The sequence below is a fragment of the Rhodnius prolixus genome, unplaced genomic scaffold, assembly GCF_049639745.1.
Source record: "Rhodnius prolixus isolate KJV_2025 unplaced genomic scaffold, Rpr scaffold_14, whole genome shotgun sequence".
Taxonomy (NCBI): Eukaryota; Metazoa; Arthropoda; class Insecta; order Hemiptera; family Reduviidae; genus Rhodnius; species Rhodnius prolixus.
This window is the reverse complement of record NW_027411594.1, coordinates 9,898,869-9,917,501: the sequence shown is the minus strand read 5'-3', so window position 1 is coordinate 9,917,501 and position 18,633 is coordinate 9,898,869. Positions and strand designations below refer to the sequence as shown.

At 37.6% G+C, this 18,633-nt stretch overlaps 1 protein-coding gene across 4 annotated transcripts in view; it reads right to left on the bottom strand.

The window, feature by feature from the left end:
• The window catches only part of drm (odd-skipped family member drumstick), a 31,789-nt gene that overhangs the window by 8,382 nt on the left and 4,774 nt on the right, over nt 1-18,633 (bottom strand). For 2 of the 4 annotated variants that reach the window (XM_074123592.1, XM_074123593.1), the window contains exon 2: nt 523-1,350. In XM_074123592.1, the coding sequence (XP_073979693.1) occupies nt 523-740 (218 nt within the window). In that variant the 5' untranslated portion in view covers nt 741-1,350. Of the gene's footprint in view, nt 1-522; nt 1,351-6,082; nt 6,733-18,633 lie in introns of those variants that run through there. The other 2 variants (XR_012457154.1, XM_074123590.1) reach the window with 2 other exon arrangements.

The following is an 18,633-nucleotide window of genomic DNA, read 5'->3' as shown; positions in this document are numbered from 1 at the left end:
TCAAAACAATGGACCGAACAGAATTTGCCGTCATTTTATTACAATATTAGTTAAAATTTTTAAAAAAAGTAAAATTAAAAGTATTTTTTAATAAACCCCCCCCTATTCATTTTGTGAAGTAGAAAGTCGTTTAACGATAAATTTTGAGAATTCATAAAATAAGATAGGAGTGCTTATGATTTTAACATTAACCAAATTTAATTAAATAAAATAAAGTTTTAATTAAATAAATTCAGATTATTGTCAAATATTAAAGTTATTTTATGAATGGAAATTAATTAAATAAAATAATTTATTTATGAATTAATTTAAGTAAATTTAAATTTATTTATTTTTATAAACAAAGCAAGTAGTAAATTAATTAAATAAAACTGTATTAAGTGTATAATAATTTAACTTTGAATTAATTTTTGTTTAATTAGATTTAAATTAAATGCAATATTATAATAAATAACTGAGAATTAATAAAAAATAAATTTAATTGATTAAAAAAATAATTAATTAATTAAATAATTTCTTTACCTGTGCTGTTTAAGATTGTCCTGTTTCTTGAAAGTTTTACCGCACACTTCACAAGAGAATGTCACATCATCTTTATGGGTACGCTCGTGTATCATCAGGTTGTAGGGTTTGGTGAAGCGGCGCTGGCAATACTTACAGACAAACTCACACTTGGGTCGCATCTTGCGCCGTCCGAACTCCCTCCTCTCGTCAGTCTCCACTTGCATTATTGCAAACATCTTCACTCACTCTCGCTAACTCTTTTTTTACCACTGTGTGTTTGTGTTGGTAGGATCTTTGGTCCTCTGTCTTTTTCTATGTGTATGTATGTGTGGATGTGTGAGTCTGTGTGTGTGTGTGTGTCTGTGTGGAGACTCTGAGGAGAGTTTTTTAAACTTCTTTGGCCACTTCTCTTCTCTTGTAAATCTTCTCTTCTCTTCCCTTGAACTTTTATTTATTCCAAAGTATCTCTGCTCTCCAATCTCTTTCAGCTTCTATTTTGTTGTATATATTTTCTTGGATCTCTCTCTTTAAAATCTCTTCTCTTTGGTTAGCTCACTCTCGGCGCGCTCTTGTGTGCGAATATTTCACCAACCCGTTTCCACCACTATCTCTTCCACCGACTGTCTATAAATATCTCTCCAACCAAGTTGGGGGCTTCTTCTTGTCTGCCAAGGTTATCTCCTCTCAGCTGAACAGATCTCTCTTTCTCTGCAGAGACTATACTCGGGGCTCGCTACCCAGCGAAGAGAATGGCCTCGACAATCTCTCTGTCTCTCTCTCTCTCCGCCCTCTCACTCTGATAATCTATCTATCCTTCTTTGTCTACCCAAACTAGTAATATTACATCTGCAAATCACAAAAATTCCCCCCACCCAAAGATTTGGTTAATTTATATATATATACATTGTTATCTTAACACAAACACTAACTCACACATTCACAAACGCACCAAGTGGGAAAAAACCACCTCTCTTTGCACATGCTCATTAAAGTGTATTTCGCTCCCCTCCATTCTTAATATATACATTGTCTTTTTAAAAATAATAATCTAAGGTCTCAGAATTTACACAGCTGGACAATGGGACCGTAATAGATTATATTATTCGCTCTTAAGGATGCTGATGATCCTGCACCAAGAGCGAACTCTGGGTCTTCATAGATAAGTAACGAATCCCATTAGACAGGTGTGTTTTATCAAACGGTCCGTCGATGACGTCGTCTGCTACCGCTGGTACCAAGTGGCTTTAAACTTGAGCAACCGATTTTCGCACCTTTGGGTCAGACTTAATGTGCAACTGGTTTGCGCTCAAAATCATCCGCGCATGTATTAATAGAAGATTAAACAGTGAGCGTAGATCTGCTCTTCTCAATGTGGTGTATCTCATTTAGCCCGGTAACTAAGCCGGAGATAACGAAAATAGGTCAGCCAGGGAATGCTTGGTGCAACAAACCACAGTCCCCCCTTCAGAAGGCATGTCCCACTTGGTAGTGGGCACATTCGGCCATTACTATTTCACCAGAAACTGTAACAGTGGATATAATGGTGAAATGAGCTACACCGGGCCTAATTGACATATCCCCAGATACTGAGCGGGCATAAAATAACCACGTGCCTCTTCATGATTTGGACACCAATCGCAGAATTCGCTATTCGGTCCAATCACTTGTTCACTGCTCGCTCAAAGAGGAAACTAGTCTATGTTATAATAGCATGGTGATTAACTACTAGCCACAAGTGCACGTACTAATCTAGTTCTAGAGGATGCACACTGAGAACGCTAGATCGTTAGGGTGACTGATCATCAACAGTCGGCACGTTAGTCCTGGATGAAAGTAATTTGAACTGAGCGCATGAAGTCGGGGTCGTTTTGCTGGGGAGATTCCAGTAATTAGTGAGCATTATGCCTAGTTCTGGCAAGTTTGGTTCTGTTGAAGACAAGTCTGGAGCACTAAAGAATTAGAGTAGTCCTCCACGTTGTCGGACAGAAGGGAACACGAATAAGAAGAAGAAGAAGAGTTTAGGAGAACCAATGGTAGCAAGGACATTGCTTGCATGTCCCCAAAATGATGGAGACTTTGTTCCTTAGAGGTTGCTTAAAATAAATGCCTTTAATTTTGGTGGGACTCTCCTACAGTTGGGATTGCTTCAGAGTGAAGTTCTATTCAGGTGACAAACTCCTGAAGATAAGTATAATCAACTGGCCGATAGCGAACTTAGTTCCACTATTCAAAAACAGAGTAGAATCGAGGACTATGCTAGACAAATATCAAGCAGATCGTGAAACGATTGCCGAAATGATTAATGAATGGAACAATCAGCAAATGAAGAGTGGTTCGCCGAAGAACTATAGAGATGGCGTTGAGATGCTTGATGGAGATGTAAAAGGAAGAAGCTCGCAGAGCAACCATGTGAATGCGGGGTTATTAGAGCAGATGAAACATTGGGCGCAAAGATGAGAGGCTAATCGGGAGCCATTCCTGGGAAGAATGTCTCAACTAAAACAAGAAAATTATAAGTCCTAAATATTTAAAAACTCGACGTTGCATGAAAGTTTCGAGACCTGTCTACCTGTCAGTCGTTTGATAGAAAAAAAAAACTTTTCGAAACGGTTTGCCGGTTACTTAAAGCGATCCAAAACTTGTAGATCTCTAGACCTAATATTGGAACTGTGAGCTCTGATCTCTGTTACGGAAGACATTTTGAAGACATAGCTGATCGAAAACGGAGAATTGAATGAACAAGAACGCGAGCAATATCGCTCTAACTGGTTGCAGCTGATAAAAGTACAGGGCGAGCTTTGCAATACCTCTTAAAAGGAGGCCTTATAAAACCGTTTTATTGAGGCGACGAGCACCAAATAAGGAAATAAGTGGTTTTATTCTATTTTTTTTTTAGAATTCCTACAAAATCTAAATTTTTTTTAACCAATAACATGGGAATTTTCAATTTTGTAAAAAATTAAGGGCTTTGTAAGGCAATGGCAGTCGAAAGATGGTTAACAATGTGTTGCCAACGAAAAAACGAACTGTACTCTATTGAAACTGTGTACATACAAAACATACATTCACTTAACACAAGAACTTTAAACATTCCATACGTAAACATATGTTCAAACAAAAATTAAATGAAAAAAGAACATTAACAATTTCCTCAAATAAGTCGCCAAAGTAGATTTTTAAAGAAACTCTAGAACGTGAAATTATTTTTCCCGCCCAAAAATGAAAAATATAAAATAAAAATGGTTTGTCTTTCACGGAGTAAGAAGGAATAGACACGCTACTGGCCACGTGGTTTTTCACTCGAAATTTGAAGCGATTTGGCCGAATAGTATAAAGGAGAATGATAGTGAGTGAGATGAAGTTATCCAGTAAAGAGTTAGGGATCAATCGGGCGGCGAATTCCGGAGGCGAACTTTGCGAGCATTGTGACAAAGCTCTGAAGGAGGATTGCTTCAAGTTATGGCAATAAAAGAAAGAAAAACAAAGCCGTTATTGCTGCGATATAGATTATCCAAGGTAAGCAGCTTGCTTTCAGTCCTTGCTAGGGAGAATGCTATTTATTACTGTCTAACAGAAACTTTACTGGACTGCCCCATTTAAGGGTCCCAAGGAGTCTTTGATTTGATTGAGGAGTGACAAGAAGATGGAGGCATCAATAATTATTACAAATGAAGTCAAATGTGGGGTAGCAATAGATTTAGACAACATTAGAAAAAATAATCATTTTTAAGCCTATTGTACTGAATGTTTACCGATTCCTTTGAAGCAACCGCCATTGCAACACACATGCAACTTGGATAAAAAGGAATTAATGTTAAAAGCTTGGATGTGGAAACCGACTCTTCAATTTAGTTTATACAACAAATCATTTTATATGTATTTCACTAGATCAAAGTGATATATTTAGCAAAGATAAACAAGAGATCTCGCTGCTCGATGAGTTTGTAACGAAAACAAATAAAAGCACATGGCACAAAGTAAATGTGTGCCAAATCCGAGAGTCAAAACTACGAAATCCCATTTAAATAAGTAAACAAATACTGGGACATGTCGGTCATAAGTCCACTTTTAACGAGCCCGATATCATTAAGTCCTACTTTTATTGTGTTGCAATTCAATGAGGTGCGAAGAGAAGGGTAAGCTAGTTCCGGGACTTAAAGTGAACTTTAAACTTTGAAAAAAAAAAACAACTTGTAATGGTTTGCAGAGCTTTGCCAAATCCTTATTATTTAGGAAACATTTTAAAAAGCTAATTGGGCTGGGTCTCCGGAACTAATTATTATGTGTGGAAAATTCCCACTATTCACAATCATGATATAAAATCAGTTTAGTTTTGTTAATTTCTAGGGGGAAAAAGACAGAGAGAAGCAAACGGAAATTCGGGTAGCACTGGACTACCAAGTGACGTCACTTTTCCTCAGACAAAGATATTCTCCAGCCACAGACAAGTAGTCCTGGTCATTACAAACGTTTTGCTTTAAGAGCCTTTTCCAGCGCACTGCCAGCCTCCAGGCAACATTCTCTCGTTACAACACAGTCTATACTATCCGGACAGGTAGCTTATAAGAAGCTCCTAAAAGGCCAGCAACTGGATTCGAACCCGTGAGCTCCCTGAGTTAACCATTGAACTGATTCCTTTTAATGAATATTTATTGCTACAAATTTTCAATTCAACTTATCAGAAAAGTTTAATATTAGGGCAGTGGTTGGGTTGGAACGTAGGACTTAGTTTCCTATCTACCATGCCACTTTACAGGTAAGTGCAGAAAGGTTTTAAGTTAAAAGGAAAGCTCATGACAAAAAGTGAGAACTCTTGAATGATTTCATGCTAACTTCCGCTCGCAATTCTTCACGAAACTCTCCATTAATATCCCTATTTAATCAATTTAACAGGAAATGAAGAATTAAAAAACTGACTCCTAATGTTCGTAGAAGAAGAAGAGCAGCACCACACCAATGATTAGCGAAATAGCGCCCCCCTCAAGGTTGATAGTTTTTTTACTTGCCCGAGTCTTCTGGTTAGGTTGCAGTTAGTAATGCAACGGAAGTATTAATTTTCGTGTTGAAGTCCCGTAAAACCAAAAAAAGATGTGTTTCCGGTTCAGAATTCAATTTAAGTGAATCTTGGCGTTTATTTCCTCCTTAATTAACGGTAAGAAGAAGTTTAAAAAAAAAAAAGAACAAGACCAGAGAACAAGAAGGCCGTGCCGACGATGACCACCTGCTACTGTACTTGCGCAGTGTTAAAAATCGGCCGGTGATTGGCTGGATGGTTAGAAGTGAGTGGGGAGTTGCAAAGACCAGTAGCGTAGCCGGGTAATGAAGGGGTGCCCGCCGTGCTCGGGCAGAGCTACTGTGTTGCACCGCCCAGTGTCTGTGCAGCTACTGTACTGCGCACCTTGGGTCCTCCATCTACATGCACGCCCTCTTCTTCCACCACTGATTTCAACAAATCTGTTTTTTTAAACCAAAACTTTATCCGATTCTGTAATTTGAGATTATTTTTTCCCCCCATTTTTGGTGGAAATATATAAGTAGTAATCAAAAAATTAAAATAAAGCAAAAAAAAACAACTTACTCAGATGGTCAGCATTTTCAGTAGTAGTAGTAGTTTACAGTAGTAGGAACAACGCAGAAAACAGCAAAATAAAACAACTAAAAATTTTAATACCGAAGTATCTAGTGTCTTGGAGAGGCTAGAAGAAAAAGCGGTGCAGTTAAGTTGATGTTTGTAGGGAAACTGAAGTAGGGATCTGTGTGGTAAGTTGTGATGATGAACCAGGTGAATGCAGAAGCCCCCTTTGGAAGTGCATGTGTGAGTGTCTAGAGTGACAGCGGTGGCGGAGGAGGGGGGCCCCAGTAGGGGGTTGTGGCCGTACAAGTAGGGGAAAAAGGACCCTGCCTTCTTACTGAGAAAAAAAAAAAACTACTGGAACAGTTGTCTGTGAGTGTATCAATGCACTATCCTCCAGTTCTACTCTCCAGACGAGCTGGAGGAATGGAGCTTCAGTAAGCTCGGGCTTCTCTAAATCTAGAAAAGCAAAAAAAAATAACTCCCCTCCCCAAAGAAAAGAAAGGGCTTTACTTAAAAAAGAGAGAAATATTTAAGAGGATCTCGAGGCACTAAAACTGAGCTCCAGGACAAGAAACATCAAACTGGCATTGGTAAGATGGTAGCCGGTTGCAGTCTTCTGATCAACTGGTACATTCTCTCTCTCCAAGCACACACAGCTTCTCTACAGTGAGGAAGAGAAACGTAATTGTGGAAGGCCAATTATTATTTTTATTATTTTTTTGTATGGAGTCAGTGTTAGTGTGTGGGAACTGCACGGTAGCTTGGCCACTCCCCTCATAGATTGCTATTGGCCGCAGTCTAGTGTGAGGTTAGCCAACCGCATTCAAGTGCTGTCAGTTCCCACGGGCTCCACCACTTCGCTAGGCCTCTGACTCACCCAGAACAGCGGCTCACTCCCTTCTTAATCTGTACCCCAATTACGCTTCTTAAGCTCTTGGCTTTTATTCTAAGAGTGAGAGACAGAGTGAGAGCGAGAGGTGGAGCTCTGCACTACAGTTGGAACCCCGGCACAGTCGGCTCAGCTAACTAACACAATGCCCATATCTACCCCATTCAACATAGATCCTGGACACACCCCTTAAATCACAGCATAATTTATACCGCCTACTACCTCTACAAATAACTTTGTATACAAAAAAAATAAAAGAAATAGTTTTTTAAAAAAAATCCTTTGTGGGTTGTATTTAAGTTCTTTTATTTTAAAATCTTTTGTGCACACTCACATGACTTTCTGTGTCTCCAAATCCTCGCAGTACCAGTCCACAATATTCTGCAACTCGGAATTTTAACATCACGGCACCTAAACAAGGATCAAATTCGCAGAAATGGCCCTCAGAGGGAAACCCAAATACCCAGGCTTGTCCATGGGACATATTTTTCTGTCCCATCCCACGGGATTCCCATTATAATATTAATATGGAATACAGTTCAAATAAAATTATTAAAATTAATGAAAGTTTACGTTTAGTGTCTACTAAATAGGACTACTTGTAAAAAGGGACATGCAAAACGACAAAATTTATTAACTTTAACACTCAAAAGTATGACAATTCAGTATCATTCTGTCGACTACCATGTATCGACTACCATGGGAAATACAAATGTGTGCTGTCCCATCCCATCCTATCCCATGGGACGTTTACCATGGGAATAACATTCCTATGGACAACACTGCAAATACCTCCTCAGAGACTCCCCCACACTTAAAATCAATGTTTACTCAAAAAAGAACTCAGTATGCTCACCCACACGACTTTCTCGGATTACAATTCTCGAGGATTGATGCTTCAAACTAAAGATTCGCGAAAATGTGGTTAGCTCCGCAAAGCTAGATAGTGAGCACGTGCAGTGTTAGACGGAAACACATTTAAGTTCTAATTTTTTACACTAGACTACCTCTGATGATGGAGTTATTCACTATTTGCATTATTAATATTATGGATTGTCTTTTAAACAAAGTAATGCCAGTTTTGACAGGCGGGCTTTACATGTCCACTACCAATTAGGTGTCGTGGGCGGAGGCGACTAGCAAACATACTTTACTGTAAATTTCTTTTATTAACCATTAAATAAAATCCAAGCCCTACACCAGGGGGATCGAATCCACTAACCAACAATACATCTTAGCTTTGCTGGTCTAGCCTATAACCGCTCAGCTAATGGGGCGCCTTACAAGATTAAAATCATTAAATAAAATCCAAGGCTTAGACTAGAAATCGAACCCGCTAAACCAACAATACATCTTAACTTTGTGGGTCTAGCCTATAACCGCTCAGCTAATGGGGCGCCTTACAAGATTAAAATCATTAAATAAAATCCAAGGCTTAGACTAGGGAATCGAACCCGCTAAACCAACAATACATCTTAGCAATGCGGGTCTAGCCTATAACCGCTCGGCTACAGCCGTTCTTTGAATAATTTCACCAAACACATTAAACAGACAAACAGCACATTTACACACCTTTGTTCCTCCTAAATGAATACATCCTCTTCATCCTTATAATGTCAGGATATCCTCTACACATTCCAGTACAAAAGCAGTGATTTACCCCCCAAAGTTCATGACGCCATCAGTAGTTAGAACGAAGAATAAGAAGGCAGAACACAATTTGAATGACGTGGATAGTGTTTCTAAGACAACTACTTTGAAATAGCAGTACAATTCACTCGTCAAAACAATAAAACTAAGCGTTATCGGGTTTCGAAAATTATTCTCTGTTCTCTTGACGTTGTTGTTGAGTGAATTGAATTTTGTAAGCGCGATTGTTACGATATATTCTTCGGAGATGTGGAGTTATTAGTTTTTATTTTCTTCGAAATTAGACCATCCTGTAATTGTGAACAGATTAATTAAGCAATGAGAATAGAAAGTGTATTTTTTCTTCCGCTGCAAACATCAGTATAATTTTGCTTCAAGACGTAGAGATACTTCCGCAGTTTTGACGCTTCAAAATTTACTTAAACACTCTAGTGATCAGAGACAAATCAGTGCATCAAATATGTGGGATAATATATTTTCTCTTCCGGCAATAATAAATTCATTTGCATTGTCTCTTCCGTTTTTAATTGGACTTAAATAAAACACTGACTCTATACAGTTCTTCAAAAAAACATGGCGATAGAGTTAGTATCTATGCATGTTCAATTAAATCGAGTTGGATGTTCTCAAAGTACTGTATAATTACGGTGACCATTCGTACTGTTTTTGGCAGGACAGTACTGTTTTTTAAGACGCTGTCCTTTTTTTTTAAGCATAAATGTCCTGTTTTTTATTTATTTGTACTGTTTTTCAATGAAATTTAAATTATACTCAAATTAAATTTTTGAATATAAAAATATAGTATAAATGTATAATAATTAAGTTCGCAAATAATCGTTTAGAAAAAAATGTTCTGTGTACATTAACTTTGGATGAACCTTTAGCGTAAAACACAACCTGTTTTACCGATAGGGTAGACTAGTCGACTAGTGTAAACATCGATCGCTAAACGTCATGTAAAAACTAATAACTAAACTAACCTATACCATATAATATGGCCATTGTTTTGTAATAACCGATCTCGTGTTAATAAACGTATTAATATTTTTATGGGTTCTTTTTTGCTCCTTATCCTGCATTTTTGATACAAAAATAATGGTCACCGAATGTATAATAGCTAAAACTTCGTTAGCAAAATGAACTTGGATTCATGCTTAGCTTTGAGTCGAAGTTCCGGCAACGTCACCTAGGAAGTCAAAGACAAGATTATATTGAAACTATTTTGGCTAAAAATAAACATTGCCCAAGCAAACTATTTGCTAGCAATCTGTCCACAACTTTGGTCCCTTACGTTCTTTGTAATCTAGTTAATTTATGCAGTCGCACTCTCCATTCTATTTTGGTCTTTATTTAGTAAATATTGCAGAAAATATCGTATTTATTTATTTTATGGTTAAACTGCAGAAAGAAGGCTCGTATCTATATGTGTACCAAACTCTGTTTATTTTCGGTCATTTTTACTGATATTTATTTGTTCTGTTGAAGTAAATATAAAATTGTCGAGGTTCTATTTTTTTACTTCCTGTTCTAAATCTGGGGCTGGACCAACTATTCTGATTCTTCCGAATCAAAAGCACCGCAATCGAGATAATCCTCTAACAAGTTTAGGGATCAAGTCAAAGAAAACTTATCTCCTCATAATTACAAATTTCATTTCAGTTCCATTTCTTTTGCAGAAGGAATGTAAGGAATGCTTTGGTAAGTCTTTTGCGAAATGTTGGCAACTATAAAAAGAAAAAGTTAATGAAGGGATTCCAGCAGGTAATCCAGCTGCTGTCCCTTAGATTTTGTCTTCCTTCTCTTATTTAGATCCTTCTCTTTCCAGGAGCTTCGGTGACGGACAGTATTGTGAAGTAGCGAGAGCACACTGCCCGCAGACCGGCAGGGCACTGAAAAAAAGCTGTGGGCTCCAATAATCTCTGACGTTGACGCGCTTAATTATAAAAAACATATATATAAGTTGTTTTATTAGCATCGAGAAGCTGAAAATTGAGCCCAAATGATATGCTTTTCTAATAGAGTTCAGGTCGGCATTCAATTCTCCGGTCAGATTGCATTGTTTCATAAACTGTGTCCTGTGGGTTTGCCTCTGATAATATAATGTTGAAACTGTCCGGTAGGACAGTTGTATAAGGGTTGATCGTCAAAAAGTGCACGAAAAAGCGTAACGTTGAAAAACACCCAACTTTGACAATTTTTCCCTCTTTTTCTATAAAAGATAAAATTCCCAAATTTTCCTTAAAATATAGAGCAAATCCTCCTGTATAACTGTAATTTTTTAGCAACAACATAGATTAAATAGATTTTGAGAAAAAAAGTTGCTGAAAATGAGCAAAAACGGCATTTTCAGAAATTGTTCTTGTTACCTTTTCTAGTAAACAACGTAGCGCCTAAACGCGTGAATCGATTTTCATGGATGTGGCGTCATTCGAATCGGAATTTTATGTAGTCATGCCTTTTAAGGGTCTCAAAGCTGTGCATCCAATGGGAGAGGAGTCACTCTTATTTATTTATGATCCCCTCTTAAATTAATCTCTTTAACAAAAACTTGCAGTTTAAATAGTTAAGTATAAAGGTAGATTAAACGACAAAAGGTACACAAATCAGCTAGTACCCAACATTTCATTCTTACTTCAGTTCGTATTTCAATTGGTTAGAAATGTTCGAAAAAGTATGTATTTAATTGAAATGTAACAGTTCGATATCATTAAGTAAATTGACAGCATAAACGTTTCATTAATATTGTTTAGAACTTATTAGACTCTTATGCTGGCTGACCATTTTCATGTAAAAAATATTTGTTCAGTAAAATATAGCACCCATTTAACTTACATCGATTGTAACGGGAGGTATCAAACCATTAATCATTAAATCATTTAAAATCGATAAATAGCAGCCTCTATGCAAATAAACAACAAAATGGCGGGTAACAACAGGTGAAACATGACCCACAATTTTCTTTTACCTACTTCCCAAGAAAATACCCATTATTTCCAATTTCCCTGTTAACCCTTACATTATTAGTACAGAAAACAAGACATTAAGCGAGAAAAATCTTTTATTTTCCAAGTTTTTATTGAGAAAAATTTTTATTACATATTTGGATACTTCATTAAATACCTACGGGGGAAAAATTAGTAAAAAAAATTAATCTTTTATTTTTCATGGAAATAATTGACAATCAAGAATTGGCCAACCACAGTGCAGAATGGAAGTGTGAAAAGTAGGTTGGTTGAAGGGCCAATCAGAAGCGAGAACTGTTTATTAACGCCTACCTTACGTCTGTAACACCACGCCCTCTTTAGCCCGTAAAATGGAAGTTCAGCAAATTTTATTTAAATAAGGAATTTTTTTGCTACACACCGTTAATAACAAACAGAATTGGAAAGATCAGGATGAACTGTATAGCGTACGTGGATGATATTGTTCTAATTGCTGATAAGCTCTTATCTTTACAGATGTTGATGGAGTAGCAACAATCTAAGTTATCTAAGTGAATATCATTTGCTTTAGTTTATAAGAAGTATGACTAAAAGATAAAGGTTTTATGGAAGGATGGCAAACTTTATCCATGAAGATTGGGCATTGGGCATTGGTAAACTGTGGCAAATATCCAGGCTTAGGACTAACATCTCAACTGTCACTCCAGGAATTAGAGGAGTCTGGCTACAGCTAAGTTAGGCAATCGTACAACCTGGGAGACTCTCCTTGCAAATTGCACCAAATGCAAATGCTTTAATTGCCTCCAAAGTGTTCTCTATTGGAGGGTAGACCAGATCAGTGCTTCGTCGCCAAGTGAGGAGTTTTGTGCTGATCGCTCAGATCGAAATGGTGCCAAAATATTTTCATTAAAACCTTATTCTATATTTCTAAGTACTATCCTGATTGTCCTTAGAAACTAAGGAAGACTCCTTGTATTTGCACACGTTGAATTGCCCTTGCAGTATTATTTAGATAGTAATCTTTGATTTTATCCGTCATGGCACGCAGGTTATTGAATCCCTGACCGGATTCGGACTTACATCCATTATCAGGGGTAGATTTATCGGTTTGGTGAATAGATTAGGACTCCACTTATTTTCTCTTTTGCACTGCGTCGAAATCTCTACGCCAAACTGATTAGTCTACCCCCTGCTGGTGGATGAATTTCAGTAATAATATTTAGTCAATGCGGAGAAGAACAAAATGCTCCAGAAGATGTGTAAAAATGATCTAAAACTATCAATCGGCCTTTTTTTAAACACCTTTGTCTAGAACAGGGATGAGCAACACGCGGCCCGCCAAGCATTTCTAAAATTGAATTTATTTTATCGACTTTCTCCCATCAATATATTGTTATAAAATTAATTATAATAAAATGGTAGTACATACTAAACCGAAATATTTTTTTATGGCGAGTTACTTGTCGACGACGTGTTTAAACATGCAATACGAACGCGCCGTGTCTGCGCGATTTTTTTGTGACGAGATACACACTTGTCGGTGACTTGTTCAAACATGCAATACGGACGTTTCGTAAATTATTAGTAAGAGTTAATCTATGTGCGGCCCGCAAAAAAAAATTTAAATTTAAATTGGCCCATTGATTAAAAAGGTTACTCACCCTGGTCTAGAACAATATATCTTTTGCGAAATGTGAATATATCGGATCCTCGATGTAAGAGATTTGAGGCACCTCGTTAGCCGAGCGGTTTGAGGCATAAGGACCGCAATTTGAATGGGTTGGGTTCGATTTCCGGTCAGGTTTTGGATTTTTTGGTCAATTGTTAATACGGTTGATAAGACATTTACAGTAAAGTATGTTTGCTGCTCGCCTTCATCCTCGACACCTAATTTGGTAGTTGGACGTAAAGCCATCTGATAAATTAGGCATTATTTTATGTTTTACTCCAAATAAAGTTAAATAATGAACTCATTTAAAGAATTTAATGATTAAGATCCACTAAATTGTAGTTGTAAATATGGATGTTTCGCAAAGATGGTATTTTTAGTTTATTTTAATATTTTATACTTTATGTTGCATAATACAGCTTTTATTATTATTATTATAATCATTATTTAAAGAAGGAGGTAGTTGCAGCGCTTAAGTGAGACGGGCAACAGCAGACTGAGTGACAGACAGACACTGTCACGGAGGCTGCGTGGCAAGTGTGAGACGTTCCTCTATCGCTGCCATAAATCTGGAGTTGAATTAGTGTGGCCATGATTTACTTCTATCTGGTTATTCCCTGTGCGGTGTTAAGGTGCTCAGGAGAATTGGTCTACCTACCACAGACACTGGTTCTGCCTTCTTGGGTTTCACTTCGGGGCACGCTCGTTCAAATAAAACCTAATAAAATAAAGGTCATAACTATAAAGTAAAAACAGAATATATTGTATATGTACGTGTGTACGTGTGTGAGTAACACCTTTGGTGTCTCATTTATTCTCCTACCTGTAGAAGAGGAAGTATTGCAATCGAGCAGATTTCCGGTCTTGCGTTTTCACCCCCATCTCCTAAAGTTCAAATTGGTAGTTACAAATTCAATTGATTATTTTTGGTCCTACCACGAGGATCGCTCTCAAAGACTTGACCTCAATCGATCAAGCTAGCAGTGTCCACTAAAAAAGACGTTTTCCCAGATTTTTGTTCTTGAGTCTTTCTTTCTTATTTTCTTACTTTTTCGAAGTCTCAAGTCAAAGCCACAGATATTAGTTTCACAATGTCACGAAAAAAGAAGACTTTGCCATTTGGACAAACACTTGCGTCTTCCCAAAATATAGAACAGCCATCGGTTAGTTCCGTCCAGCGACTTGAATCACCTCATTTCTATAACAATTCTTGACATTGCGCACAGGCACCTCCAGATATCCTCGAACGCAGGAACCATGCGTGCCAGAGCTAACAGAGTTTTCAAGCCAGATCCTTTTTTTCCCCCTTTGTTTCGTGAATGGACCTTTTTCAGGAATGTATTTTCCTAGATTTGCCATATTTGGCTGATTTATCCCACTTAAAGAGACTAACTTCCAGAGATATTGCAATCAGTTCAGTGGAATAATTGTGACTATCTTTGGGGTCAAAGAAAGGCACAGAAATAGTGCTAATATTTCCGTCTTCCCGTGACTTATTTCGCGCTGATTCTATTCCCTGGATTCAGGGTGGAAAGTAAGGGAAAGCGTGACATGAAACTCTGATCTAGTTCCATCGTATCTCTGACACTAGACTTGAAAATGTCGGCAGAAACTTAGGCATCAAAAGAAGAGCTCGGAATTACCCGGAAATCATGGACACTTTAAATTTGACATTTCTTTTCGGCATGTATCAATCGGATTTGGAGAAAAAGGTTTGATCAAAATCGATCATTATTCTGTAAAAGCACAAATGTGCTTTTCTTTGTTGTTCTTCTAATGGAGATCTGATTCGACCTAGTGGGAAATTAGCCCAAGTCGAATTCTTTCTCTAAATAGCAGCGACTGAAAGTAGAAATTACTAATGGTTAACTAGCCGAGGGGCTGTCTCCACTCTAAGTACTCTATGCTGAGAGTCACGTGGGCAAAGAGCAGCCAGTAATATTGGCTAGTTTCCTGTTCAGATAAGATATTGGTAAGTACCAATAAAAGTGGAACGGCCTATTTACACGCTAACTGCTCGTCTATTTACATGAAAATGTTTTTACTCCGCTCATAACCACTATATTTATCACTTTATCATCACCAAGACAATATTGCAAATGGCTTCACACTGAAACTTAAAATATTTATCACTTTTTTAAAAATAAATTTACCGGACTTTGTGATAACAACGTATTTTGTTTTCAAAGTGATGGTGGTTAAACAAACGACACAAATAAACCTTCAATAAAAGGAAATTAGTTGGAATATGGAACTTCATTTTAAAGACGTGAATTCCTCTAAGCATTCTTCTAGTTCCGCTTTCCAATCCTTGCAATCCAAAATCCCATGCTAAGTCATTAACGTTGCTTACAAAGTCCCCTTTTATAATATTACTTAATTTTATTTGATTCCAATGTGACCAATCGTGCCTCTAGATTTACGCATTTAGAACGTATTATCCAAGGAAATCTAGGAAAATAGATAAGACCATTAATTCTTACTCTTACCTAATTAAAAATAATTAAAAATGAGAAAAGTAATTAATACCCCCAAGTTGGGCGCCACAACGATGACACGCACGTCAAGACGGCAATGCCCTCTCGTTGGAGATTACCATATTCTGTAAGAAGGGCCGCTCTCTATTGTCTGGCCGGAGGTACCCCCACTACACGTTGCATCTTCTCTCATAGATGGACATGATTTATTTAGCTTTTATTTCACATGTTAATGAGACCGGAGACTCAAGAAGAACTCAATTCCACCTGAAGATATCTGCTGTCTGCAATGATGGACATACTCAATCCAACTTAAGTTTCACTCAACTTCTATTTCTATTTGGAGTAGAATAATTTGAGGGTTTTTTAAAAATAAATAAATAAATAAAACCTTACATATTTATCTCAGTACTCAAATCCCAGCAGATATCCAGAGTAGCCCAGTATTCCTGCAGAGTTTCCTTTTTTGGTACAAGTGGACGGAGGTTCGCAGCAAACTAATTTTACTTAAATTTCCCATTTAACATATCAAACAAAATCGAACTCAATAACAGCTGTCGGAATGTGAACAAATAGAACGTTAGAGACCAAGGAATAGTGTAAATTAAATAAATGTTGACAACTTTCAAAACAAAGTGTAAAGATTTTAATGTACACTAAAATGCATTTTCGAACTAAGATAGTACTTCACTGTGAAGTTGCCCTTTTGTAACAGTCTTGTGTGTAAAGTAATCGCCTATTAGGCGCCACGGTAGCCGAGCGGTTAGAGGCGAGACCTGCGAAGCTAATATGTATTGTGGTACTCGGTTCGATTCCCGGTCTTAGGCCTTGGATTTTATTTAATGGTTAATAAAAGAAATTTACAGTAAAGTATATTTGCTAGTCGCCTCCGTCCACGACACCTAGTTGGTAGTAGGACGTTAAGCCCCGCCTGAAAAAATAGGCGATTACTTTACTTTACTTTTTACTTTTAATCGCCTGTTTTAACGTCTTAACGGACTTAACGTCCTACTACCAATTAGGTGTCGTGGACGGAGGTGACTAGCAAACATACTCGTACTTTACTGTAAATTTCTTTTATTAACCATTAAATAAAATCCAAGACCTAAGACCGGGAATCGAACCGAGTACCACAATACATATTAGCTTAACTGGTCTCGCCTCTAACCGCTCGGCTACCGTGGCGCCTGGTACTACCTTCGAAACATACAGAACACAATTTCGAAAAATTTTCACGATCGCAATCCCACGGTAATAATGAAAATTTAAAAAAATATAAATAAATATATTTGTTGAATTTCCATGATATATTTGGGATAGCAATAATGGGCATATATCAAAATTTGAAAATAAAAGAGCCCCTAGTCTGAAAAGTAGGAGTGCGGACAACCCGATGGCCGTCAAGATAGGAAGGAAGTGGCGTGGGAACCGAAGAGTTGGCCACATGCTTAATGAAGATATGAAACCGACCTTGGCTGGTGCCCGCGGGCCATTTCCATATTTCCCCGGCTGCGTCTTCACATCCTAATGTGAACATGCGTCGGTCTGTCTGTCCACCATCCTCCTACACGGACATCTCTGTATCGTGCTTCCCAGCCGATCGTAACCATCAAGTTTCAACTTATATCCGGCTTGACCACAAGACTAGTGTTAAAAACGGGGTGTCAAGTACTTTTATCGAGAAAGCGGGCCAAAGATGGACTTTAAAGTTCTCTTAGCAAAGTAAAGTAATGCCTATTTTTTCAGGCCGGCTTCAGCTCTAACTACCAAATTAGGTGTCGTGGACGAAGGCGACTAGCAAACATACTTTACTATAAAATTCTCATATTAACAATTAAATGAAATTTAAGACCTAAAGACCGGGAAACTAAACCAACAATACATCTTAGCATTGCAGGTCAACGCCTCTAACCGCTCGGCTACCGTAGCGCCACATAACTAACAGTTTTCCAAATATTTTAGTTACTTTGTTAGGCGATAACCTAAATTTCCAAAATACAGTTACAAACGGATATTTTAACCATAAGGTTCCCAGAGTCTCAAAAAAGGATTTAAAAAAAGAAGTAAGTTAAGAATGCGTGAACGAAGGATCTCCAGAAATTAATAATCGTAATGAAGCTTAAACCTTCAGGGATCACTAGAGGTCCCGATAGCTTTTGAGCGATTAAAGTCATCAACAACCACTTTGTAGTGAAATATTTCTTTACTCTTCTGAGATTTCCTACAAAATGGCCGCCACGATTTTCCTAGTTTCTCATAAATACATTCCAAACTCGTAGATCTATAACTGTTATACGCTCGATTCCCTCCAAAGCGTCATTATGGTGTAAGTTTGAAACTTAGAATCTTGAGAATCAAAGTAGAGGAATGTCTCCCTTCCCCAGAGCCCCACCTCCGAGAGAATTATTTCCGCCACATTTCCACACTATTAAGAAAATTAGGACACAATAGGAAAATATTATGTTACTGCGTAGCATTGATAATTTGTAAAAACATGGTTTTGTCTTTATCAATGGGTAACCTGACACTTGGGTAACATTATCTATAGAGACGATCGTAGCAAACTGGCGCCTTCTTGGGGTCCCTAATTCTGTTGTCTTTGTGATCTCTCCTTAAAACACCTTTCTTTCAGAGGGTCAAACTCTGAATTGACAATAAAAACCAATTCGACCTTACAACTTTAAAGTCATACTTAAGGAGGTACAACATTTCTTGCTTAATCTAAAATTAGAGGTCGACGCATTATCTGACAGAACAGCTACATAAATAGTGTGGCCCAGGCAATGATGGAATTATGTAATCTTGTATTGTTTCCAAACGTGGACGATTACAGCATGAAATTGTGGACAATAGTCTCCACCCAAGCGCTGGCAACGTTCGGCTTATTAGCGTCGCTATAAACACAATAAGCGTCTCTATTTTCACAA